General features: G+C 43.3%; 3 protein-coding genes across 4 annotated transcripts; all 3 read left to right on the forward strand.

The window, feature by feature from the left end:
- The first annotated feature begins 204 nt into the window (after positions 1-204).
- Positions 205-8,087, forward strand: LOC119857116 (acyl-coenzyme A thioesterase 1-like). The gene is made up of 3 exons (XM_038405552.2): positions 205-913; positions 3,976-4,178; positions 6,965-8,087. Exons 1-3 carry the CDS (start codon positions 325-327, stop codon positions 7,565-7,567), a joined length of 1,395 nt encoding a protein of 464 aa, XP_038261480.1. The 5' UTR covers positions 205-324; the 3' UTR covers positions 7,568-8,087.
- A 2,229-nt stretch (positions 8,088-10,316) lies between these two features.
- LOC122460818 lies at positions 10,317-26,587 on the forward strand. The gene is made up of 3 exons (XM_043517518.1): positions 10,317-10,329; positions 24,887-25,614; positions 25,716-26,587. Exons 2-3 carry the CDS (start codon positions 25,231-25,233, stop codon positions 26,346-26,348), a joined length of 1,017 nt encoding a protein of 338 aa, XP_043373453.1. The 5' UTR covers positions 10,317-10,329; positions 24,887-25,230; the 3' UTR covers positions 26,349-26,587.
- On the forward strand, positions 11,645-22,148 carry LOC119857616 (acyl-coenzyme A thioesterase 5-like). 2 transcript variants are annotated; one of them, XM_043517517.1, is made up of 4 exons: positions 11,645-12,363; positions 17,607-17,809; positions 18,269-18,554; positions 22,087-22,148. In XM_043517517.1, exons 1-4 carry the CDS (start codon positions 11,808-11,810, stop codon positions 22,122-22,124), a joined length of 1,083 nt encoding a protein of 360 aa, XP_043373452.1. In that variant the 5' UTR covers positions 11,645-11,807; the 3' UTR covers positions 22,125-22,148. The 2 variants fall into 2 exon arrangements, with proteins under 2 accessions (XP_043373452.1, XP_038262730.1); XM_038406802.2 differs by having other exon boundaries at positions 11,653-12,363; positions 18,269-22,148.
- Positions 26,588-27,497: the final 910 nt, after the last annotated feature.

Consider the following 27,497-nt stretch of genomic DNA (forward strand, 5'->3'; position numbering starts at 1 on the left):
CTTTTTACACGTGTTAAAGAAAGAAAGTAACGCAATCTAAATTCAGAACAGATCAGAATGACATGAATGCCACAACAACCGGAAGAGAAATACACAACAGTCCACCAAACAGCCAAAGGTGGCACGGGGCCCAGCTGTAAAAGAAAGACCCAGGTGCGACCAACCGGAAACTTCCTCCCTACTGGCTCCTCCACAGCGGAGAGAGGAAGGAGGCTGCCGTCCCCGCCCCACCCGCCAGCACTCACCCAAGCACCGCCCCTACGCGGGCCGCGGTCGGTGAGTCAGTCCTCTCGCTCTACTGGCGGGGTGGCCTGAACCCGTCTCATGGCATTAGCCGCCCGGGGCACGCTGCGGGCCGCTGGTACGTTCTGCGCGCAGAGGCTGCTGCCCCGATCCTGCCACCAGCTGCTCAGGCGCAGCCCAGCCCGGGCGCTGGGAGCCGCCGCCGCCGCCATGGCGCCGAGTGTTCGGTTCTCGCCCGCCCCTCGCAGCCTGTTCGATGAGCCGCTGGCTATCGCCGTGCAGGGGCTGTGCCCGCAGCAGGAGGTCACTCTCCGTCTGTCTCTGCGGGACGAGGGGGGCGAGCTCTTCCAGTCCCGCGCCCTCTACCAGGCAGAGAGCAGCGGGGCGCTGGAGCTCACCCGCTCCCCGGCGCTGCCGGGAGGCAGCTTCTCCGGCCTGGAGCCCATGGGGCTGCTCTGGTCCCTGCAGCCCCAGAAACCCTTCAGACGGCTGGTGAAGCGGGATGTGCGGAGCCCCTTCTTCCTGGAGCTGGAGGTGTTCGAGGGCCACGGGCCCCTCCCCAGCCGGCTGCTGGCCAGGGGAGCCCACGAGCGGCGCTTCCTGCGGGAAGGGGTGAGGAGGATCCCGGTGCGAGAGGGGAGGATCCGGGCCACGCTCTTCCTGCCTCCTGGTGAGTAACCGGCTACTGCCCCTACACCTCCCTCCTCGGGGCTTCCACCGGCAGCCGGGCAGGGCGCGGCCCCTCAGCCTGCTGAGTCCCGCGTTCCACAGGATTATCCGTCGGGATTTCCCGCCTCATTTCCAGACGGAGTCCCGGGGAGCCCCTCTCCCCCCGCTGAATGTTACAAACCACCCTGCCCCCCCGCCAGAAGCGAGTGGCCCAGAGCCATCCAAAAACATGCTTCGCATTAAAGTGCCGCCCCAAAGCAGCCCCCTCCCGCGTCCAGAAGCAGAGCCCCTAGCCCCCTCACCCCGCAAAGCCGCACATAATGTCCCTCCACTAGACCTTTATCTTCCATTCCACAGCAGTATAAACACCACACACGCAGGAGTTTTCAGCAGCCAGCTTCCAAAATAAACCTTCATACACTCTCTCAGAAGAGTAACCCAGTAATTGCCCTGTGGTCCAGGGAGCCCCTAACCTAGGGGACACACTCATCGCTATAGTATTTAAGAACCAGTGAGGCCAAGCCAAGGATGCAGGTCCTACAAACACCTTAATAACTTCACTCACTCCATACTCTGAGCACGGCTAACGCCGTACAAAACAACGGGGAAGGGAGGTGGCGGGGGCATCTGCAGTGGTCTCCTTCATAAATCTTTATCCTGTGGTTACTTATGATGTGGGAGACCCTGGTTCAGTTCACCCTTCTGCCTGATAAGGATTTCAATGGGGAATCTATGATCTCTCCAATGAGCATCCTAACCACTGACTATGGCAGAGGTCCTCAAAGTGTGGGGCATTTTACTTTTACTACAACCTTTACTTGTGACTGTAATGTCCTGCACCAAGGAGGGCTGCTCCAGCCGGGCAGGACATCCCGGCAGGGGATAGGCGGGTGGAGGTGTTCAGGAGGTTAGTGAGGAAGTATGGGGGATAAAGAGGGTTGAGCTATGTCTTCAATAACTAGTTTCTATATATTTACATCTCTTTTTGACTTGTTAACCTGGTGAAGTATCTTAGGCCATGATTAACAAAGACTGTGGCAAAGATGAGGGATGGACTGAAACTCAATCCAGCCAAGATGGTGCCAGAAATCATATTAGTAGCCTTGACGGGTGGGGTATGCTCACTCTTTATTTCTCAAAAAGAAAAGGAGTACCCGTGGCACCTTAGAGACTAACAAATTTATTAGAGCATAAGCTTTCGTGAGCTACAGCATCCGATGAAGTGAGCTGTAGCTCACGAAAGCTTATGCTCTAATAAATTTGTTAGTCTCTAAGGTGCCACGGGTACTCCTTTTCTTTTTGCGAATACAGACTAACACGGCTGCTACTCTGAAACCTGTCTTTATTTCTCAGATTCTTAACCTTGGGGTCTCTCTGAAGTCTACAGTTTCTCTTCACGTGCCATGGGAAGTGAAGTCCACTTTTTAATCATTTATACTTGATGAGGAGACTGCATCCTTTTCTTTTGCATGCAGACCTCACCATTGATATCCAGAAATTTATCTAACATACAAATTATCTGAATACAGGTCTTTCTGTGTAAGGCTGTACTTAATGGTTTGGGATATAGAGTATATAAGATACCAACTCTTCCCATGTCGTACCAGGGCCGTTGCAGGAATGTGTTGTGTGTTTGAATTTAATAATTTGAGATTGTCAAATAGGCTCAAATGGAATTATTTAATCAAAGATCATCAATCGGATTAGTACAACACTACACAGAATACAGGAAGACATACTTTACCACCCCACAGATGGTGAAGAGAAGGTAATTTGGTCCCTTCCTGTGTACCCAACGGAATGCTGGCATTGTTAGTTCCCAATCCAAGTTCCCAAACCTCTGTCCTTTTATAGAGTGTGAGACAAAGAAACTCCTTTTTGGAGGAAAAATACTTTTCCACAATTAATTGCACTATGTGTTCTGTTCTGACATTTTCATTGTACCAAATTATTTATGAGATTTCTTTTATGGTATCTTTAGGTTACATGATCGATAAGCCAAAGGGAATTCTAATTCGGTCATTATTACTGAGAGCTGTGACAACCAGCAGTTCTTACTGAGTTTATAAACATCTTTCAATGGATCCTTATTTCCTCCATTACATAAAACGTGCAATAACAAATATCCCTGATCAATCATCCAGTTTTGTTTATAACATACTTCTGTAGACACTTAGTAGTTTGAGGGCTATTTTCCCTGGACACCTGGCCTATATTAGTAAAGGCAGGGTAAAAACTAGTGTTAAAGGATTACACACTTTATAAAGTTTTACCATTATAAAGTTCATTTTCCCTTCACCCATTATGTTTAACTGAAGGACAAAGAACTTTTTAGTTTAAAAATATGTAGGGCAATAAATAGATGCACAGAATAAAAATGCATATAATAGAATTAAGTGTTTAACATACAAAAATGATAAAAGTTAATATTTAATAACACATGAGGGACTCCAGCTAACACTCACCACCTGATTATAAAAGGCAGGTAATGGCGTGTTCTCAGTGAAGTCCAAGACTCTGAAACTTGTCTTATGTCTTGGTGCACTAGATCTTGGATTTGATTACCCATTGTAAGAACCATCTGTTTCTGAGGCCTTCTCTAAGGATGGGGCAAGTTGGTGTCAACTAAGAGACAGATGAAGGTTTAAAGGAATTGGAGACTTGTGTCTGCGATACGGTTGATTTTTTTTTTCTTTTTGGTAATTTTATTGAATAATAGATTTCTGGTTTTTTAGCAATGTATGGCACCTAAATCGTAAGATAGACGTATGGGAGAAATCACAATCAATAATGGCTTTTGTCAAATAATCCTTGGTTTCTTCAGTAATTGCAAGAATATGTATTATTATCCAGACCTGCACATGACATAGCAGGCTTTCTATTATAATCTCTGAAGTATTTAGTAGTTTATGGAGAATGTAGTGAACCTTAATCTTGTAGCTTTCCTTTATTTAAAAAAAAAAAAAAAAAATTTAGAGCAAGGTAAAGTCCAAATGGTATGAAACTTGAAATGTAAAGGAAGAATTTTGAGCTAATTACATCCCTTTATTTGGTCTCCTACAGAAGATGGCCCCTTTCCTGGAATCATTGACATATATGGTACTGGAGGGGGGCTTCCTGAATATCGGGCAAGCCTTCTGGCCAATCATGGCTTTGCCACACTGGCTCTGGCTTACTATGGCTATGAAGATCTCCCCAAAGATATGAAGGAATTCCATCTAGAGTATTTTGAGGAAGCTGTGAACTATATGTTGCAACACTCACAGGTCAGTTTATTCATGGGTGTTCCCATGATACAGGGAGCGCTCATCATAAGACTGTTATAAAGCAATATTTGATACACAACTGCTGTGCTTAAAATCTCAGCTCTTATCAAAGTCCATTGTAAACAACTTGTATTGGTAATCCTCTATGACTGGTCAATTTGAGCTTTGCATTTTAGCTGGTACCATTTCCTGGAGGGAGTCTTACTGATGCCCCCCCCAACTCACCCACCCCACACATTGTTATCAAATTCTACTGAAGTTGTGTCTGTTTCTTTTGAGGGTTGTTGCCAGAGATTCTCAAGATTCCAAAAGGGGTTTTATTTTTATTTTTTTGTAGATTGGCCATGACACAGTGTGTTTATGCATGGCAAGCTTCTGTGATCCACAGTTCAAGGAAGTCCACAAATACTAAGTTATTGCCTTTTAGTTTAAGAAGCTGTTATGGTCACTACTAATTGTTAAAATTTTGTATTCTGGGACTGCATTTGTTTCCAGTACCTGGTGATTGATATTTTGAGGCCTTGTCTTTGTACGATTCATAATAGCCACAACCACTAGAGCCACTCTAATCTACCCAAAGTCTATTGGTAAAATCCCATTTCTCTCCCACCATACTGAGCACAGATGCCCCACCCTCTTTGAATGCCGTCAGTGCCTCCCTCCCCCATTATATTTTCTATCATGTTAAAATTCCATGCCCTTCATCTTTTGAAGGCCCTGCATAATTTAATCCCTTCCTCCAGTTCTTTGAAGCCAGTGGAGTTGCAGCCACTTATGCTAATGGTGAAACAGGTGGTGAAGGAGAGAAATCTTAGTAAACTATGGCACAGTCTTTAGTTAAGTGTTCATATTTGAGCATCTTACACTTGATGACCACTCTGGAATCATTATGGAGTTAGATTAAACCTTTTACAAATATTTTAACCAGGTTGGCTATCTTCCAAGATCATGCTGTTTTTTACTATTGTGAATTTGCATTTATAAATGGAAAAGTTTCTATAGGAAAGTACTCTAGAAGCACCAGTTACAGTTCCATAATTATGGTTGGGTATTTTGCACTAAAAGCAGGAATTCAACTATTTTAAAGAAAATTGCAGTGTATCCTTCCCAAAATCACAGCATTTATTCTTTGAGTAAATTCTCATAAATTTCTTTCTTTACAAGTACACTGTGAGTAGTTTGAGATAAAAATTAATTACAAATGGGCCCTTTTTAAGACTTTTTTTTCTGTGCCAAATTATCTTAATGGAATAATGCGGATTCTTCAAACTTCCTGAGTAGTTAAAATTCACTGAAATCTTGTGCATCAGCTACAGTTGAAGAAACATTCTTGGGATTAATGTTCATTTTTAGCATTATTATTAACTGAACATTTTCTCCTTCAGAAGCAGTAGAATAATAATGATGATCTACAGAGAATTCCATGAAGAACTGGCCCTTTTAAAATGGCTGCCATCTCTCATTTTCCCAATGAGAGTGAAGCCAAGCTGCTTTCAGCAGTCACCTTGCTGGTCAGGGCAGAAAACATTTTTGGTGCCTTCTCCCAAGCAGCTCGGGGGGGGGGGGGAGCCAACCAATCAGCAAAGCAAAAATGGCCAACCAGTTGGAGTGGAGGGGGGAAAAAAAAGCCAATCTGTGCCAGCACCCCTGGAAGAAGGTGCCTCAGGCAACTGCCCCTCCTACCCACCCCCTAGAACCAGTCATGGGTGGCTTCCACCAATGACGCTATGAGGAAGGACAAATTGAATGTACAGTATCTTTAAAAATTTAAAAATCTCATCTGGGGCTGCAAACCCTATTGTACACTAATTATAATTGTATGGTTATTGTATTGCATCAGTATAAACTGGAGTTAAAGTTGTTTGGGTGCCTTATCTGTGTTTTACTATATCTTAATATGTTTGGATTTCTTTAAGTAGAACCCTAACTCTGAATTTCCTCGGCTTGTAATACTTGGTGTGAGGATAATTAGTGTGACAACTGCCATCTTGCTTGACACCAGGATTCAACTGGGGACCTCCAGAGTTCAAAGTACAAATCTATCTACCGATTGAGCAAAAGAGCCAGGTTCCATAGCTGGGAGTTGTAAACAACTTGCATCCTCTTTCCCTTAGGCACAGTGGGGGAAGTATAACACACATGTCCAGTGGGTTACAACAGCATCTCTGAAATGTATTTTCTTTAAAATACCAATACGTACTTAGTCTTAACACCAGTTAATTGTAGTTTTTATCTGGGAATTAATATTCAGTATAGATGTCGTCCTCTTCCCCTAACACACTAGATCTGAAAACAACCTAGAATATAGTTGTTTTAAAATGTGTATATCTGTTTGTATGTGTTTTTTGTTTTTTTGAGAGTAAGCTCAAACCCAGCTAAAAGGCAAGGGACCCCCTCAACCTTAGAAGTGAAGTTGAAGTCATTCCTCAAACTGTGGTGATCTCATAAACTATGCAGAATTGGGCTGAGCTAATACTTGGATGGAATTATAAGGAAAACCTAGGCTACTACAGGAAAGAGTATTGCTGATTCAGTAAGTGACTTTTCTCCTGGGAGTTAATATTAATTAGCTATCTATAATACCATCACTTTGCAATATAAAAACAGTCACTCTACCCCACTCCAGATGTGGCAGCATTCACTAGAGGGTGAATAGATTTCTATGAAGTTCATACAGTTATCAGAGTTTGAACCCTTAGAGATCCAAATGGATAATAGGTGCTATAGAAATGTAAGATTATTAATTTCCGTTCAATGCTCATGACCTTTCTTTCTCTCCCAGTCAGGTTAAAGGTCCTGGAATTGGGTTACTTGGAATCTCCAAAGGCGGTGACCTATGCATCTCCATGGCTTCCTTCTTAAAAGGCATTACTGCCACTATCACCATCAATGGCTCTGTGGCCAATGTGGGTGCAGTGCTTCGTTACAAGGATATCACCATTCCACCTCTTGGTGTCAATCAGAAACGCATCAAGATTGATAAGTCTGGGATTGCAGATATTGTGGATGTCCTGAATAACCCATTAGAGGGGCCTGACTGTCAAAGCTTTATCCCACTGGAGAAAGCTGAGGGGCACTTCCTGTTCATTGTTGGCAAGGATGATCATAACTGGAAGAGTGAATTCTTAGCCACTGAAGCCTCCAATCGTTTGCAGGGTCATGGAAAGGAAAAGCCTGAGATAGTCTGTTACCCTGGAGCAGGGCATTATATTGAACCCCCCTTTTCCCCAATGTGCTCAGCCTCAATGCACCTGTTGGTTGGCAGACCTGTGATCTGGGGAGGTGAGCCCAAAGCTCATTCTGTGGCACAAGTGGATGCTTGGCAGCGAATCCAAGCCTTCTTCCACAAACATCTCAATGGTAAACAAGATGCAACACCCAAGTTGTGAGACACCTGGCTATAAGGTGCATTTTAAAGATAAAATTACTAGTTGTTAAAGTTTACTTGGGTAAAAGAATCTTTCAGTGAGTATGAAAGGGAATTTGAGTGAATAAATCTTTAAGCTGAATTTTTTTGTTCCTCCTCTCCACTGCCCAAGTTGCTGCCGGACCTTAGGGGACCGGAGGGTTTTCTGTTTTCTCAGCCCATTGGACTTGACCCACTTGCAAGTCACATCCCACCAGTTGAGGATTAGTGCACAGTAGAGTTAACTTTCAGCCTACTCTATGGGAATTTAGCCATTATATATGATTCTCATTATAGTCTCATGGCTTGGATTATAAGCAACTGAATTGAAATATTGTCACTGTTGCTTCTGAATTAAATTTACTTAAACTGTTTGTTGGTTTGATAAGTTTCAAAATCCAGTGCTTTGCAAATCCAAGCTAAAATTGATTGACTGTAAGACCAACTTAGTGTTTTATGGAGATTTTTTTCATTATTATTAAAATTAAATACATTTTTGAGGATTTTCATGCAATTGTATTATAGGAAGTGCTGGCAGCAACACAGGTTAAGGTTGCCAAACATATTCCATTATAAGGCCCTATATTCAACTGATTGATTGTAACTTTGCCAGACTTAAACTGTTTGGGCTGAAATTTTCTGTGCCAGTCATCTGCCTCAGTCTGATTTTTGTTTTGTTTTGTTTTGTTTCAGCTAAAATGGATCAGCCATTTCCAAGAAAAAGAGTAGTGAAATTTTTGTTTTTCCTGTGTTAAAATATTGCAACTACTTTATTCAGAAGTTGTAGTGTCTCAGTGGTTTGGAGCAGGGACTCAAAATTTGGCAGGTGGATCACCTTAGTATCAGGGATATGCCTCTTGTTGATTTGTACATATCTGCCCACATTTAGCTAAATTATAAGCCTGTAGAAATTGAAGTTTGCACATGTTCATTAGAGGTTTGTTAGAGGCTGACAGTATTAATATTTAAAGATTCATCTGCAATGAGCACACACCTTCCCCATACAGTTCCTGGTGCTGACCAGTCTGAGCATGATCCATTCCAAGATTGCATGGGTTGAGCAGGACTTTTCCTAAAATTGCTCCTCCTACATGCTGTAGCACTAAACACCAGTACAGAGAGCAGGGAGTTTGTCCTTTGATTTCAGTGACCCCACTGCTGGGGCGTTGGCTGTGTAGAGGGAAAGGAAGATGCAGTCTGAGTTGCTCAAATGCAGAGGGATGAGAAGAGAACACAAACAGTCTGTGGGAGGAGATGGAAGCAGGGGAGATAGAAACAGAAGGGGTCAGGCTGGGGGAGATGGAGCAGAAGGGTCTATAACCACTAGAGAGACCCTCATTTTCAGAACATGGAATACAGTCCAGAATTCCCGAGTCCCAGCAAAACTCTGCTGTCAGCAAATAGCTGTCAAACCCATTAACAAAGAGTGTTTCATGCACCTCTAGTGATTGGTCCACCTACAGGATAATAGCCTACTACTGCAACTAATTAATTAGTGCAAGTGATAGAGACCTGTGCTGTGGTGGATCTAAAAGTTATAATTCTGTTGATGACCTATGTTTGGGTCAATATGGCTTCACATGATAGATTTTTTGTTTTAGTACTTTGCTTTTAAAAAAAAAACCTCAGGAAATTATATAGGAAAAACACCCCATTATAAGAACATTCAGGCTGCAAGATCGAGCACTCAGAAGTTATGAAATGTCAGAAGTAGTGTTGCCCATGCATAGATTATGATCATACTATTTTTTCTTTTGGACTTCTGCCTCATTACCTAACTTCTGAGTGCTTGACTTTGTGACTTATTACTCTATTAATGTCATCTTCTTATATGTAAGTTTGTATTATTAAATGACAGGAGGGGCCTATCAGTCCCTTAACAAACAAGCAGCACAAGCAAGATCCACTTCCTCAAAAAGCCTGTCCATAGAAATAGATAAAAAGGAGCTGGAGAAAAGATTTGCTCACATGTGTCAGTCCAAATCAGCATGAATCCTGAGCACATTTGCTTCTTAGGGTACATCTACATAGCAAAAAAACCCAACAAGATGGCAGGGAGTCTCTGAGCTCTGGTCAACTGACTTGGGTTCATGCTATGGGACTAAAAATAATAGTGTGGGTATTTGGGCTTGGGTTGGAGCCTGGGCTCTGAAACCTGGCATGAGGGGAAGGTCTCAGAGCCTGAGCTCCAACCCAAGCAGGAATGTCTGTTGGTATTTTTAGCCCTATAGCGTGAAACTAAGTCAGTTGAGCCAGGCTCTGAGCCTCACTGCCACTGGGTTTTTTTTGCTGTATGTACCCCTAGTGTGTGTTTTGAGGTGCCTGTCTCACATTCACTCCCATTACTGTGGCTGCAAATACCACCACTTTCTTCAAATGGGCCTAATCTGCAGAGCTTGGAGATGTGTTGACAATCAGGAAACACTATTAAAGGTGACATGGCTGGATAGGGGCTTTGCTCCTGTGAGAGCTTAAAGTATATGCTGAGAATGGACCATGTGAAGTTTAAATGTGGGTAATCTGCTTGGTAGTAATCTCTTCTAGTCTATCCATCGCCATCCTTAAATATTAATATTGTCTATTAATCAGCAGGCAAAGCTTTGTCAATCAGCTGCAATATTTAAGCCTTGGTCTGCCCTCTTTCCCTCAGAGATTTTTCTAAGCAGGACAGAGTGGAACAAATAAAAGAGGAATAAACAACGTAGTTTAAATGAAACTCCCTGAGGGGAAATGAAAGGCATGTAGGTGGAAGCAGAGAGAACTAGAACAAACTGGTATACCTGTTAGTGATCTTCCAGTGGTTGCAGATGTCTTGGAGTGAGCAGCTGAAAACTTGGAGAAGGGCTTAACCTGTAGTGGAGTTTGAGGGCTGCTCTTTCAAATCTGTGGCAGACCAAGTAAAGGTGCTGGATGAGTATAAGAAGGAAGGTCCAACAGTTCATAAACAGTTCAATGCTCCAGTGGTGAAAGAATGCACATGTCCAAATGGCTCGGGAGTTAAAGTTCATGGAGAAATTACACATTTAAATAAAAGAACCAGGATTTTTTTCTGCTTTTTCTAAATCTTAGAAATATCAGGAATATCAAGTCTGGGATTCTTCTTAGGGTGCTGTCCCTGGCCCCTGCATGTAGGCACCATCTTTCATAATAGCCTCCAGCTATTTCTAAAAGATCATACACCTGTCTTCCCTCTTAATGAGACACCAGAGCCAAAAGTTATAGGCTGAAAGTGAGAGAAAAGATGGCTCAAGGTGTCTCCCTACATTAGATTTCCTCCTTTTGTCCTATTTCCGTTTCCTACAATATGAAAGTTGAATTTTGTTCATATCCTTATATATTTGGTTATATACAGATATAAACTGAGTTCTTAAAATATTAGTAAGGTAAGACCTTTCTCCAACCTAAATTGTCTGCTATGCTGATCACTGGGTTTTTGGATTTCAGTGCTGAACATTTCTAGGTGTCAGTTCCTTCTAAGAGGAATATTATTTTTCTTAGAAACATAAGCAGCTCAACTGCTTCCCTCTCAGCGCTCCGGGTAAGGACGTGCACTGCCAACACAAGGAGCCAATACTGCACACACGTAAGCAATGTAATAACTGTAGCAGCTGTATAGGGGCCTACCTTAGGTCAACATAATCGTCTAGTGTAGCCATAACCTAAGAAGGTTTTGCCTTAGCGGTGCTTAATTTGTAATTAAACAGGTGCTGGGCCTCAAGCAATGTTTTTACTTTAACAACTGACAAGGCAAGCCTGGAGGTACCAGGGCTATGAAATGCTAAGCCTGGAGGTACCAGGGCTCAGCCTGGGCACAAATTAAGCGCTGTTCCTTAAGCTCCTGGCAGTTGTGGAGGAGGTGGGCTACGCTGGACGCCTGGCTGGGGGCGTTTTTTCCCCTTCCCTCTTCACACCCCCTCTTCCCCCCCCACCCCCCGAAGATCATCCCGCCCCATCCGGCGGCTTATCTAGGCTGCGGCTTCCCCCTGCCTTCTCCTTCTCGCTCCAGGGGCTGGGCGCGGGCGCGCCCCCCAGCGGCAGGAAGCGGCGCCCCTGGAAGAGCCTCTCTGGCGGGCTGGAGGCGGCGCTGTGTCTCTGCGATCGATTGAGGCTGCCTTGGAGGTCTCCGGGGTGGGGCGCGGGCTGGTGCGTAGTACCCGCCTCCGGGCCGCCCCGTGGCTGGGGGAGCGGAGAGGGGCGGCGAGCGGGGTCGCCCTTACCCCGCCATGTGGCGAGTGGCCCGGGCCTGGACCGCCTGCTTGCGGCCTCCCAGGCAGTGCCGCCCCCCGGGGCCGCGCTCTGGCAGCAGGGGGGCAGCGACCGTGGCGGTGGAGCCCGCGGCGGGGCTGGCGGACGAGCCGGTGGCGACCAAGGTGCTGGGGCTCGCCCCGGGGCAGCGGGTGACGCTGAGGGGACTCGTGGCGAACGAGCGGGGCTGCCTCTTCGACTCCTGCGCCCACTACCTGGCGGACAGCCTCGGGGAGCTGGACCTGTCCAGGGACTCTGCCCAGGGAGGGGACTACACTGGGGTGGAGCCCATGGGGCTGTTCTGGAGCCTCTCCCCCGCCGGCATGGAGAGACCCTACCAGAGGCTCGTGCCGAAGCAGATTAAGACCCCCATGAAAGTGGAGGTATCAGTTCACCAAGGACACAGTCAGCCTGGCGGCATCCCGGGGCAGGTCCTCGCCAAAGCCAATGTGGAGAGATGGTTCACTGCCCCCGGGATACGAAGGATTAGGCTGAAAGAGGGCAGTGTGAGAGGCAGCCTGTTCCTACCCTCAGGTGAGTGAGGGAAGCGCTGCCTTTTGTGGGCTGACGCATTGAATCTCCGGTGGCTTCCCTTTTCCTACATGTAAAGTGTGATGGTGACAATCACTTGCTTCTGTAAAGGGCTTTGACAGAAGGTGCCTATAGATGCAAAGTGTTGTTATGCACAGAACTGTCTCAGCTGATTAGTGTGTATGGGGGAGAGTGAAAGCATATTTCTTCTGACTCAGAGTTCAATGGAGGTTTATAAAATTGGACCCTTTCGTTGTGTAAAAATAGTCTAGAAATTGCCCTGAAGCCTTTATGGTTATTCCAAAAAGCTGCTTTAAATAACTGGAAGACACAATGTAAGTGCAAAATATAATTTATTATCTGAACACAATTACACAGGATTTCTGCTTGCACAAAACAAGACTGAAAAATAGTCCATGTCCTCCCACACATACTTCAGCAAGATTTTTTTTTTTTTAAAGTTCACAAGAATAAGATGAATGCTGAAAATGAAAAGGACTAACCCATGTATATACTACTATAAATAATTCTGCTGTATATCTTAGAGGTTTATTATAAGAGGACAATTTATTAATGCATAACAGAGCAAGAGAAAGGCAGTTGTTATAGATCAGCTCATCACTCCATCTGTATCTGGGATTCCCCATAACTCTGAAGTAAGGTAAAGTGTGGTGGAGTTTCCAAAATTTGTAGAAGGGTGACTGAATTAGTGAGATGTCATATTTTCTTCTTAACAGAAGATAGTTATGGGCCCAATTCTTTTACCATGCTAACACATGGTAGCATCAAAAAACAGGAATGTTTAAAGAGACAAATTTAGTTCTAGGTTGCAGACTTGTGGATACCACTAAGTTCAGTGGAAACCCTGTACATGCCTGTAAAGTGGATGTAGCTCTTAGCAAAATACCCTGGCTTCAATAATGGTGAATCAAGAGTGCTGACTAAGGGCCTCCAAAGTCCATTCAGATCAATCTGAGGCTTTCTGCTGACTTCAAGGGATCTTGGATCACCTTCTAAATTAACCAGAGATCGCGATTTAGGATTTCTGCTTGCACAAAACAAGACTGAAAAATAGTCCATGTCCTCCCACACATACCAAAACCACTCATGAGTTTTATACTATAAAGGAAGTATTTTGCTAGACTGAGGCCTAAATCGCGATCTCTGGTTAATTTAGAGGGTGAAAAGAGACAAATTTAGTTCTAGGTATGACCCACCTTTTAGTATTGCTTTGATTTCTGATGTAGGCACTGTCATATTGTACGTGCAACATTTGAGTACCTCTGCAGCTGCTAGTAGCAAATGCCTCCAATAGCCAGAGATGGGACACTTGATGGGGAGGGCTCTGAGTTACTTCAGAGATCGCCTAAATCGCGATCTCTGGTTAATTTAGAGGGTGATCCAAGATCCCTTGAAGTCAGCAGAAAGCCTCAGATTGATCTGAATGGACATACTATAAAGGAAGTATTTTGCTAGACTGAGGGTTTTGGTATGTGTGGGAGGATGTGTTCAGCCTAATCCAAGATCCCTTGAAGTCAGCAGAAAGCCTCAGATTGATCTGAATGGACTTTGGAGGCCCTTAGTCAGCACTCTTGATTCACCATTATTGAAGCCAGGGTATTTTTCTTATAGTTAGAGGGTGATCCAAGATCCCTTGAAGTCAGCAGAAAGCCTCAGATTGATCTGAATGGACTTTGGAGGCCCTTAGTCCCTTGAAGTCAGCAGAAAGCCTCAGATTGATCTGAATGGACTTTGGAGGCCCTTAGTCAGCACTCTTGATTCACCATTATTGAAGCCAGGGTATTTTGCTAAGAGCTACATCCACTTTACAAGTGCAAGCAGAAATCCTAAATCGCGATCTCTGGTTAATTTAGAGGGTGATCCAAGATTCCTTGAAGTCAGCAGAAAGCCTCAGATTGATCTGAATGGACTTTGGAGGCCATTAGTCAGCACTCTTGATTCACCATTATTGAAGCCAGGGTATTTTTCTTATAGCGCAGAACCAAAACTACTCATGAGTTTTATACTATAAAGGAAGTATTTTGCTAGACTGAGGCCTAAATCGTGATCTCTGCCCTCTTTCAGCCTAATCCATACTGGCCATCTGAAGAGATTATAGCAAATACATGCATACCAACTCTCTCTTATAGCGCAGAACCAAAACTACTCATGAGTTTTATACTATAAAGGAAGTATTTTGCTAGACTGAGGCCTAAATCGCGATCTCTGGTTAATTTAGAGGGTGATCCAAGATCCCTTGAAGTCAGCAGAAAGCCTCAGATTGATCTGAATGGACTTTGGAGGCCCTTAGTCAGCACTCTTGATTCACCATTATTGAAGCCAGGGTATTTTGCTAAGAGCTACATCCACTTTACAGGCATGTACAGGGTTTCCACTGAACTTAGTGGTATCCACAAGTCTGCAACCTAGAACTAAATTTGTCTCTTTAAACATTCCTGTTTTTTGATGCTACCATGTGTAGCCTAGATAGTACCTTTGCTTGAATTACATAGTGGCCTCAGTCACAAGCAGTGGAGATGGTGTATCTTATTCATATACTCAGAACTTCAAGAGTTTCCAAAATTTATAATAAACATTTAATGCATCTAAAATGTTTGTTTTACTATATCCTTCTTCATCTTCCCCCCCCCCCACTTACAATAGGAATGTTCTGTTATATTTCACAAGACACTTCATCTTTAACTTCTGTTTTTATTAAATTTGTCATTAGTACCATTGTGGAATAGGAAAAATCTTGCATTTAACTGTTGTTCACAGAAGCAAAGTGTTTGCCCTCCTGAAAACTATATCCAAATATACAGGTTTACTATTCTATTTTGATTCTTCATTTTCTGTACCCAGATGGAACAAAGAAGTCAGATATACATTTTATAAAAAGGGTCTGCCTCTCCTGCAATTTGTCCTGCTGTCGTCAATGGTAGGGTGTAATTTCTTAAAGCCCCAATTTTGCCCATTGAAATAATTATGATTTTTTTGCCATTTAATTCAATTTGAGCAAGATCAGGACCTAAGATTCTTGGTTTTTTTCCTGTATTTTCTGCAGTCTATATGTGGAAAATTGGCGATTCTTTCTCTAACTGAAGAAGAGCTATAGGTTTCTTTGCTGCTATCAATAAAATTGGAGATAAATATATTTTGTTTTAAGTTGTGTTCCATTCAGTTTGGTACACAACACAATCTAATGACACACATCAGGGCCAAAGCAGATTCCATCTGCAACCTGTGCTTTCTTTAAAGAAATCCATGGCCAAGATTTTCATTAACTGATGCCTGAATTTAGGCTCCTAATTCCATAGTTAAGTACCTATATGGGAGCTTGTCTACATAGGCAAATTGACTGACAATAATTACCTGTGTGGGCACCATTATGGAATAATAGTCACTTTATTCCAGAATAATTAGGGTGTATCCAAATCAGTGTAATAATTTTAGAATTAAAACACTTTTATTCCGAAATAGTGTCTCCACACAGGGAGCTATGCTGGAATAGCTATTCTGGTCCATTTCCCTAAGTGGCCTAACTTTCAAAAGAACTGAGCACTCAGAAGCTCCCATTAAAGTTACAGTAAAATTGATGTTTGAGTCAGAGAGCTGCTTCATGCTCAGTGTTTCAGAAAGTCAGGACGTTTATATAGGCCTCAGGAGCCTCAGTTTTGGCATTTATGAAAATCTTGGCCTGTAATTTTGGGCCAGAAGCTATGTAAATTTGCCATTATCCTGCTGCATTCCTCTCATGCAGCCTTTAAAAAAAAATGTAGTTCCTTTTTGTTAGAAGCCACCTATTACTTACTCAAAAAAAAAAAAAAAAAGGGTTTCTGTTAAGGCTTCTGTGATTACCCATGGCTTGCACTGTGAGAATCCCAGAGTTGGACAGAATACATGACCTTAAAATGAATTAGACTTCTGTTAGAAGGCTAAATTTACTAGCAAGAGGCTACTATAGAACATAGGGGGGAGGTTCAGGGGGAAAACATCTGTAGAGCCTTAGCTGTTTATAGAAAAGGAGTATTTGTGGCACCTTAGAGACTAACAAATGGTTTCCTCAAGTAGTGCCATGGTGAAATTTACAATACTTGTCTGTTTCACAGCTGCTCAATGGGCTGATAGTAGCAACAATGAAACTGTTCAGTGATTTCCATTTCAATCTGCTGCTTTCATTAATAACTTTATTGCTGAGGAAAAATGAGAACTGTTAGAATCACAGAAGTTGGAAGTGGAACTAGCTGACCTAGTCCATCCCTTGCACTGCCTGATTTTTCCTTACAATATATTTTCAAAAACAACAAGGAGTTCTTGTGGCACCTTAGAGACGCACATCTTTTCATGTATTTATACCTGCTCCTGTATTTTCCACTCCATGCATCTAGCCCATGAAAGCTTATGCCCAACTAAATTTGTTAGTCTCTAAGGTGCCACAAGGACTCTTCATTGTTTTTGCTGATATAGACTAACACGGCTACCACTCTGAAATATATTTTCAGTGCTTTGTCTAATTTTACACATTCCAAGCAATGGAGCTTCACTGTTCAGTAGTCTAATGAGTCTTGCTCAGAGCTTCCATTTCCAAAAATCCCTTAAGAGCCAAGAGGTCTGTTCTTCCATCAGTGCATTATGTGCAACTCTTATTAATGTTAAGGTGCATTCACATGAGAATAGACCTGTTCCCTCTTCCAACTGCAGATCATTGCAGCCACCTGGATTTGAATGGATCAACCATGCCATCTGATGGTCAGTCAGAAAAATATCGAGATTGCCTGTGCTTCTCACAGACCCAGGGGACAGTATTCTCAAACCCTAGGCCAAAGTCAGGTATCCGCTCTCTGCCATACTGGCACATGCCACCGTGCAGTAATTGTGACCCAGATCCACAAAGGCATTCAGACTCCTAACTTCCATTGATTGCCTTTTACTTTTGAGGATCTGGGCCAAAATGAGACCGGCTGCAACAACACATTGGTTTAGCGTATGATCTGCTTCTTCAGGATGAAAAGGCAAAGCCTTTGGAAAGCATACTGGGTGCAGTTAAAAAGTATGTTTACTTGTTTGAGCAGGCATTCCATATAGCTGTAATGAGAAATATTACTAGTACTGATAATATCTTGCCAGTGAAAAGGTAATAAGTTTTTGAGTAATCATGCCTACTGTATTTTGCAGTTCATTCTTTACGATATTACCTCTAATATCTTGGCCTGATAACAATATTGTTCTTTTTCTCATTTTTGTAGGGGACGGCCCCTTTCCAGGAGTAATCGATATGTTTGGTGATGAAGGTGGATTGATTGAGTTCAGATCCAGTCTCCTAGCCACCCGTGGCTTTGCTGCTCTTTCTCTGCCCTATTTTGACTTTGAGGATCTGCCCACGGTCATGAAGGATTTGCACCTCGAATACTTTGAGGAAGCAGCTAGATTTCTACAGCGTCACCCAAAAGTGAGTGTAATGAGATAAATTCATGTAGACACATTCCTTTGGATGTGGGGATTGGAGAGAAGACTCATCAACAGTTCTGTGTTGGTGGCAATGTGTGTGTGTATGTGTGGGGCGGGGGGCAGGAAGAACAATAGTACATTAATTTCCTTGGTACTCTAGGAAATAGCAATTTGTGCTGGCTAGGTCTGAATGGTTGTATTATAGAGTGCAAGAGTTCACAATATTTTAAATGAGTAGGCACCTTTTGTGTTCTCTGAAAAAAATCAGACAAACGGGGAAACAGAATTATGATCCTGGTCTGCATTAACAGTTCCCATTTGTAATTTTCCAACAGGAAAATAATTTTGTACAATGTTCCTGGAAGAATCCACTCCAAATATATATGATGTCACAGTCTCATTAATGCATGTGCTTCTGTTTGCCTCCACTCCTTTTCTCCCTCTCTTTGTTTATCTGCAGGTGAAAGGGCCAGGGATTGGAGTGATTGGGACAGGGAAAGGGGCAGAATTGGCATTTTCCATGATTACTTTCCTGCCACAGGTGGTAGCTGCTGTCTGTATCTCTGGCTGTAGCTCCAATACGGTCACTGCTCTTCACTATGGTGAGCTGACTCTGCCTGGGCTGCACTTTGACATGAGCAAGATCAGCATTTCTGAGACTGGTGTGTTTGATATTTTTGATGCTCTGGATGACCCAATGGATCCAGCTAATTCCCACTGCCTCATCCCCATAGAAGAAGCAGAAGGTAATTTTCTCTTGGTGGTAGGAGAAGATGATCGCAATTGGAAGAGCTCTTTATTTGCCAAGATGGCAATTGAACGCCTGCGCCAACATGGGAAGGACAACTTTAAACTCTTGAGTTATCCAGGAGCAGGCCACCGAATCGATCCACCCTTTTTGCCATTTTGCTCAGTAGCCCTGGACCGTGTCCTCGGGTTGCCTGTTCTGGGTGGTGGGGAGGGAAGAGCACATGCCCATGCACAGGAACACTCCTGGGGGAAGATCCAGGAGTTTCTGCGCTTTCATTTGGGATGAACACCTCACCACCTGAAAGCTGCCACTAAATTGCAGGGAGCGGAGAGATGAGCCACCCAAGGGAGCAGAGGACTGGAGGGACTGACTTAGAAAGATCGAAAAGTTAAATATGCAGTTCTTGATCAAATGACAACTCAGTGGCAGGTGTAAACACTGAGGAAGGTGAGGATTTGTTAATGGTCATGGAAGGGGCTTTAGGTAGGAGTATTGGGGAGAAATGGAACAATGGAGAACTTCAGGGTTCATGTTAATAAAGATTTCCTGATGCCAAGATCAATTTAGACTGGGAAATAATCACCCAAGGAAGGTGGTAGAAGTTCCCTCGCTTACAGCATGTGAAGGAGCCCAGCAACCTGGCCAGGCCTGCAGAGAATGACAGGCGAGGAGACTGGCCTGCACCTAGTGGAATGATGGCAGCCCAAGATGATAAGATTTTGAAACAGCCATGCCCTGTGAGCTGGACATGTTTGGCTCACTCTTTGGGACTTGAATCCAGCTAGTTCAGCTCAGGTGTCTTCCACTAGTGCCCCCCCGAGCATTCTATTTTAAAGCTGTGACTGTTTGCTGTGCCTGCTTTGGAAATCATTTCTATTTGAACTTTATCTGGGATGCATACATGTGTCTGACATCTTGATGTTGGTTATCAGCTTTCAGCAAGCACAGCCAATGGCTCCTTACACTGCCAATCGGTTGCAGAGAAGAAAGATCAAGTGTTTTCAATGCCTGCTAATGAGAGGGGGTAGTGCCAGCAGTGATTTACTAGTGGGGTATTCAAGAGGGACTCATTTCTATCTGTGGCGTCATAGGCTGGCAGCTAATACTTGGTTAGCGTATATTACAGTTCCACTGGATAGCTTAGTTAAATGCAGTTTTGTTATATGCATTGATATATTTCCTTCTTTCTTCCTGCAGTTAAGTCTAATTGCCTGTTTTTAAAGTAGTAATGACAATTAAACGAAGGTTGTGAGGAATTGAGTTTTTGGAATTGCCTAGTATGGATAGTGACCATCAGTAGCCATTGGATGGATATTAAATGGCGGATACTGATTGCCACTATGGAGAGAGCAGATGGGGGATTTGAAAGGAAGGAGAGAGCCTAGCCAACAGGAGGCAGTAGAGTCATACATTAAATGGCTGTCGTAAACAGCAACCAGCTTAAGTGTCAAACAATCAAAAACAAAAAAAACCTGGGATAATTCTCCCATAGGTGCCCAGGTATGATGGAGCAACTGTGCCCACAGCTGCCAGGGGATTGTTTCCATTCGGATTAATTTTAGGCTAGTGCCTCCCCTCTTGCCTGCTTAGGGGGCCTGCCCCCTCCCATCATCTTGAGGGAAAGGAATCACAATTTTTTCTTCAATATTTCAGACCTCAGCTAGCCCTCTGAAACAGCGATAGTGCTGGAAGCCTGGTTCCTAAGTGCCACTGCCAGCACAATTCCCTTTCCAGGGTCCCTGTTGTCAGAGCATCTTAAAAGAGCTGCCCAGGAGGAAATGGAGCTTTGGCTTGTGACCTTGACTTTTATTTAGTGTTATGGAAACTCCTGGTCAGCATGCTGTTGCTTGATGCTCATTAACTTCAAATCATCACACATGCTCCGTGCACATCATCAGTGCCAGTCTCATTCATGCTCAGTCCACAGACATCATCCAATCATACTCCACAACAGATAACTTCACTTGTGTTCACTTCCCCCATACCACCTACACAACTGGCATGTCACTCTCTCCCAAGTTGGTTATGGTTAAATGGGTCCTGCAGGGGGTTCTGGTGCCTAAACCTTCCCTGAAAATAGATAACAGTAGTACAGGCCTGCAGCTAGCTCTGATAAGCACAGTAGTGCTTTCTGCACCTATGTTATTTCCTCTTCACCAAAGCTACTCCAGGTTGTGACCAGAGAAGGAGAGGTTGGCCATTAGTTTCCCCTGTCTGCACTTTCTAACACTCCTTCTCACATGTACCTCCACCAATTTGAGCAAGATGCCTGAGTGCCTTAGGTTGTGCAGTGCTTCCTGCCAACCTGTTTTGTTGCCCTCTCAGTGTTGCCTACTGAATTTCCATTGTGTTGTCTTACCTCTGCAGATCCACTATTGCAAGTTCCTGGGACAGGTTTCTAAAATCTAGTGCAATTCTAGTCAAACTGGGCCAGTTAGAGGTACAAGTCCAGTCAAACTTCTGGGTTCATGTATAAATAGATTCTGAATGTAGATAGTTAGATTTCTCTAATTTTAAATGAATATCACATTTTTCATTAATTATCCAAAAGCCAGTGTCAACAGTTGTAAAACAAAAACCAAAACCAGGTGGTTTAAGATGCCCTCACTTTATTCATAAAGCAAAATCCTTTAACATTTCCTTTTAAAAAACAGTAAATGGGCAGGAAAACTGTTTTTAAAACATTTAATATTGTGTAGAAATTTGGCTGCTGCTTTGTTTTTTTTAAATGGTTCAGATTTTTCAAAAGGGAGAAGGAAAAAAAACCCTAAAAGCACTTAATACTGCAATCTGATTGTGTAAATACATCTCACACTCAAAAGATACTAATGACCAAATAACAAAGACACAATGATCTGTAGCAAATTGGTTGTTTATATAATTAAATATTAACAACTCAAATTCTAAAATGCATCTTATTTACACTGCTGATGGAATACCATTATAAACATGCAGTATGCCTTAAAACAGAGTGCCTGGTTGTGGCCATATTTAAGGCCTTATTTTTAGGCCGAGTCTACATTCTTTACTCGGAAAAAAAACTCAAAGAATTTCAGTGGAAGTAGTGTCTGAGTAACAAATGCATGATCAGGGATTTTGGGATCCCCAGATCAAGGTAAAATTAGTATTGGTGTTGCAGAATTGTTTCAGAATTTCTTTCTGTGCAAGAGAGGCTATGGTTCAACCTTTGCACTAGGCTGATAATGCCATAAGTATAACTTCAACAGAGCTGAAACAGGAGTGGCTAAATTCCTATTGACTTCAAAAGGGAGCAAGATCAATGCCAAGGTGTCATATCAGCTCAGCTGATGTTTATGCAGTCCATGACAAATAAACTACATTGTTCAAATAAGGAGGTTTGTTCAACAAATTAATAGCAATATGTACGTTTGCAAGTGGGATGATGGAGCTAGTTTGTGTGAACTGACTTTATTTGCAATATTTTATCTTTTTGTCTATTTTCATGAATAGCTTACAATAAATTTCTAAAATGTGTGGCTAATGTGTTTTTTCTTTTAAAACAAAAGGTTTGGGGGAGGAGGCAGTGAAGATACTCTGCTCATGATCCTGTACCAAATATGTTTCTGCTGAAAAGATCAGCAATGAAATAGTTAAATGATTACATTAATTTTGCCCCCACAAGGCTTCAGAGATGAATGAAGCAGTTCATACTTCTTGGAGCTTTTGAATTTTTCTTGTCAGTCTCCAGACCAAGATAACACTACCTCAGTTACAGTTCTGTTCCCTTTTGCGAGATTTTCTACTTTCCAGTTCCTTCCAAACTTACACAAATACATCTTGCTTTCTGCCTCAGAAGATTCTGTGGGATCCAAGCAAAAGGTCCCTAGTTTCTATACTACTTCATCTATGTTACAATGGCTGATTTTTATGGAGATGAGCTTTACTCTTGTCAGTGTAAGATATCCCTTTACTGTTAGATGTCTGTAAAGTGCTTTAAACATGAAATGTGCTGCAAGTATAACCACTACAGAGAAGCGTAACTTGCATGACAATAGGATACTCTAACCGATATACTTTGACATGATGACATGCAGAGGGAATGCCACCAAACCATCAAATTCTGCTGCAGCAAAAGTGCTGAAGTAGAGACTTGCATGTCTCCCCCACTAAAGAAATCAAAAGTCAACCAAATGAGTCAGTCTGTCACAGGCAGCACATATACTACGGGACAGACCACCTTGTTCTCTCCTTTCCACCCGCTGTAAGACGCAGCACCTGAAACTGCTGTCAACCCAACGGCCGTACCTGCTAGCATGCCATCTTGGCCACTAGGCGCGGTAGCAATGTCAGCCAAGCTGGGTGGGGGTCGCTGGCCTGTCCCCCAGAGCAGCCGCAAGTGACAGAGTGAAGGGGGCCCAGCAAAGTGCACAGGGCCTGTCAGGATGGGCAGACAGCAGCCCTCCAACACCCATTGCACACTCACCACGGACCACAGCAGAGAACTGGAAAGACAATACCCGGTATCCCACAACGCACTGAGCATGTCTGGTGAGCGTTGCCAAGTCTCACAAAAAAAAAAAAAAAAAGTGGCACTACATTTCAAAACAAGCCCAACCCATTTCAGAGGGGGTGTTTTTATACAAATGCCATGATTTTTTTTTTTTAAAAAGTAATAATGCAAGTACACACAATTGTATGCAACCCTTCTTCGGAGTTGGCAGCAACCAGGGCCAGGTTCAGTATCTAGGGGGTTTTCTTTAACAATACAACACAAAACTGGCTCAAGCCCTCACCCAGTACCTGGGACAATTACATGCTGCCGCTCCTGATGTGGTGTTATCTTGGTCTGGAGACAGAGAAGAGAGATGCAAAAGCCTAATCAAAGTAAACTAACTGGAGAAGTAGCAAAAAGAAAATGCGCTAAACTCTCCCTTACATTAATATGAACTGTAATCAGTTAAAATAGTAGGCAAACAGTTTTCAGAAAGATTTTTTTTAAGTTCATAATGCCCCTTTAAATGTGCTTGTTAAAAAATAAAACAAAACTCTTCTCTTGGGAATACTAACAATAAGCGAGTATGAATGTGAATCTTGTGTTAACTAACAGGGAGATTTGTGAAGAGGGGTGAGTGTATGACTAAGCAGTTGTCTGTGTTTAACCAGCTATGCTATGGCAAGGAAGAGTATCTCTCACTTTGAGATTGTGGGAAATAGTTGTTTGTCTGTGCAGAAAAGCAGTTTTTATATAGAAGGAATTTCTGAATGTTCATCTAATATCTCAGAAGTGAATGTGGAATTAGATGAAGCACAGGAAGAACTCATTGCTCAGGAAAATGTTTCTTTAGAGCAGATTAAAGTTAATAGTCAGGTTAAAGCTCTAATTGAGGAAGTGAAGGGCAGATTTTTTTGTGGGTGATGGAATGCTGACAAGTAAAGCTTGTGCAAGTAAGCCAGAACAAATAGAAGCAATTCGCTTAAAGTAGCTCAGTATGATGAGCCATTGTTTGTGGTAAACAACTGTTTATCTGTTGAGGGAGAAACTGTCTCCAATTGTTTGTCTGTTGGGAGTGGCAACTTGCCTGTTAAGGAACCCTTCCCACTCTCCCAGTATTTGTCTGTAGTCAGCCAGGAGTGCTGGGATAAAGGAAGAAAAAGGCAAAGAAAATTTAGGTGAGTCTAGGCAGCCTTGTGAGCCGATGGCTTTGGGCCTGGCTACACTTGCAGATGTAGAGCGCTTTGAGTTAAACCAGCCTTCATAGAGCGCAGTAGGGAAAGTGCTGCAATCTCTCCATGCTGACAGCTACAAGCACATCAGCCACATTAGCAGCTCTTGCAACAACCACAGAGAGCAGTGTATTGTGGTAGCTATCCCAGCATGCAAGTGGCTGCAATGTGCTTCTCAAATGGGGGTGGTGTGAGACAGAGGGAGCGTGTTGTGTATATGTGCAGGGAGAGAGAGTGGGTTTTTGTGGGGGCTGAGAGCATGTCAGCATGCTGTCTTCTAAGTTCAGACAGCAGCAGACACCCCCCCACACACAAATAGAGCATTCCACAGTAATGGCTGCTTTGTTTCAGAGCAGATAAGCATGCTGGATGTCAGAAACGGAGCTTTCAAAGGGCATATCCACATTCCTACAGCGAGTTCAAAACAATGGAAAGAGTGGTCACTTGACTTAAGGGGATTATGAGAAGTTTCCGGAGGCTGATCAGAGCGCAGTAATGCAACACCTCGTTCACACCGATGCCCAGGTGTTTCAGCCAAGGCGCAACAAACATTAATCTTCTCACAGAGGTGGAGTACCAGGAGCACTGTAGCTGTCGAGTCAGAGCACTCTACGTGCCTTGCCAGTGTGGATGTGTAGTGAGTTAGGGTGCCCGGGGCTGCTTTAATGTGCTCTAACTCGCAAGTGTAGCTTGAGTCTATTGGGAAGGCAAGGTTAGTGAAACATGAGTATCTCTATGCCTTATCTGTTACCAGCGTGAAGAGTTGTGACAATGAAGGAAATGTTCCTGTGTCTGTTAGTGGTAATGACTCGCCTATGGAGGGAGCCACCCCCATCTCCAAGCAGTTATCTGTGAACAGCCATGTGTGCTGGGACAAGGGAAAGGAAATACAAAATTGTCTGTCTGTTAATAGCAGCATGCCTGCTGAGGGAAAGTTTGTCTCTAGTCTTTTGTCTGTGGAATAGACAGAAAGTGCCTCTCAGCTTATGTTGGTTGTGGAGTTCTCAGTTGTCCCAGAGTTGGTTCTGGACTTAAATGTCTATTTCCCTCCTGGGTTTCAGTTGCCTGTGGTCCCAGAATTGGTTCTGGACATAACTGAATCACAGAAAGAATCTGTTGCTGTTCAGGATCTTTTAGAGAGGGAAGATTTGGTAGCTAGTTTTGCAAAGCAGAACAGTCTTATTTTTGAACCCTCAAGAATACAAAGCGGAGAAGACAGAATCTCATCTCTAGATCTTTTGAGTATGTCCTGTAGTACCCTAGTGGGCTCAGGCACAGCTGTTCCTGTGTGGAACCAAGAGTTGAAAGTGGGGAATAAGCAGAATTCTGATTCTGACTTGTTAGTAGGAATTGAATTGAATTATGTTCCTGTAAAAGGTTTCAGAGTAGCAGCCGTGTTAGTCTCTATTCGCAAAAAAGAAAAGGAGTACTTATGGCACCTTAGAGACTAACAAATTTATTTGAGCATGAGCTAAAACAGAGTCCAGTCCCTAAGCTGGTGGTGGATCCAAAAGCAAGCATGGGGGTAGGGTGGGGGAGGAAGGGAAATTACATCTGCCTTGTGCCACACCAGTCCTCTCAGGAAGAAATAAAAAAGAATCATAATCCTGGGGGTGGGAAAGGGACTGGGAGAGGGTGCTACTCAATGTCATCATGGGGGAAGGAGAGATGTAGGCTGCTCCCAGCCTCCCCGCTCCTTGATGCTATCCTGGTATTGGGCATGGGGCAACTGATCCCCTCCACACACAGTAGGACTATGGTGGAACAGCATTGGGGTGGGAGAGAACAGCCCCTCCCCCACAGTGCAGCAAGGAGCCTAGTGCCATGTGTATGTCAAGGCAGACACCCCCTGCCAGAACCCCAGATGGGGGGGAGCAGAGGGGACCCTCACCATGCCAGAGGACAGCAGACCCATGGAGGAGAGGCGCAGGAGATTAAGACAAAGGAGTTGATGCTAATCCCTGTGAAAATGTGTAACATACCTGCTTTTGGAGAAAAAAAATTGTACATTAGGGATGGTGACAAGACAATCCCACAAGCATGTTGCTTTTCAGCTTATACCTGTAAACAATCTGGAAACTTGGCACAGCAGCAAAAAGCATAACAGGCCTACATTGCTGTGTGGAAGGGGAATCTGAGGCACACCACCTCATGGCACTGTGGCTAAATACCAAGACACCTACACTTTAACAGATATTGCTATCTGCATTCTGTTAGAAATGCTACACCCCAGCACATTTTCAGGCACCTGGGGACCAGGAACCCAGAACTTTGCAAGAACCCCTATGAACAGCATTATAGTGTTTAATAACATTGGATGGAGGTATGACCACAGCTGAACCAGAATTTTAAAGGTACTGCCTCCGCCATGGACAGTTTCCAAGTCTCTGGCAGTAAGTTCAGGAGGAGGGTGTGATGTTGCACTCCAGATGCTTTATGGAAATATGCTTATGAATGACATAACTGGAATATGCTTTATGCTAAATACCCCTTGTATGGTGTCATTAGAAAGCCTGTAATCTATTAAGTGTGTTCATCCTATTTGTTTGCATATATTACTTCTATATCTGGAGTTAAGAGAATAAGATATAAATTAGTTTCTGGAGCATCTTTAATGGCAGTGATACAATCAGTTGTAAATGGCCTTAGTTACTTGAAAACCTTCCTGTGTATGTGTGGGCCAGTCCATGGGGAATGGAGACTAGGGGTCTTACAGTGTCATGTGACCATGTCACCTGATAATGAAATCCATCTTAAATCTGGCACTTTTCCACTTAGAAGGAAGGGTGGGGACAAGCAGAGACAAAAGATTCCCACCTTGTGCCAAAGCTTTAAAAGGGGGTGGACACGGACAAAGTGGGCTGCCAGTCATGAGAAGACCCTTGTTTACCACCCAAGATGTCTGCTGGAACTAATAAGGACTGTACCAGGGGAAAGGATTGGGCCCTGACTAGGAAAGAGTCTGGTCTGTGAAAGAAGCTTATTGGAACATCTGAGGGTGAGATACTATTGTAATCAATTTCTTAATGTATTAGGCTTAGACTTACATATTTTGTTTTATTTTGCTTTGAAACTTATTTTGTTCCATCTGTTATTACTTGAAACTACTTAAATCCTACCTTTTATACTTCATAAAATCACTTTTATTGATAAATCCAGAAAAAGTGATTAATACCCAGGGGAGCAAACAGCTGTGCCTCTCTCTCTATTCGTGATATTGAGGGTGAAAAATTTATGAATTTACCCTATATAA

This window comes from Dermochelys coriacea, chromosome 6, assembly GCF_009764565.3.
Source record: "Dermochelys coriacea isolate rDerCor1 chromosome 6, rDerCor1.pri.v4, whole genome shotgun sequence".
Classification (NCBI taxonomy): Eukaryota; Metazoa; Chordata; order Testudines; family Dermochelyidae; genus Dermochelys; species Dermochelys coriacea.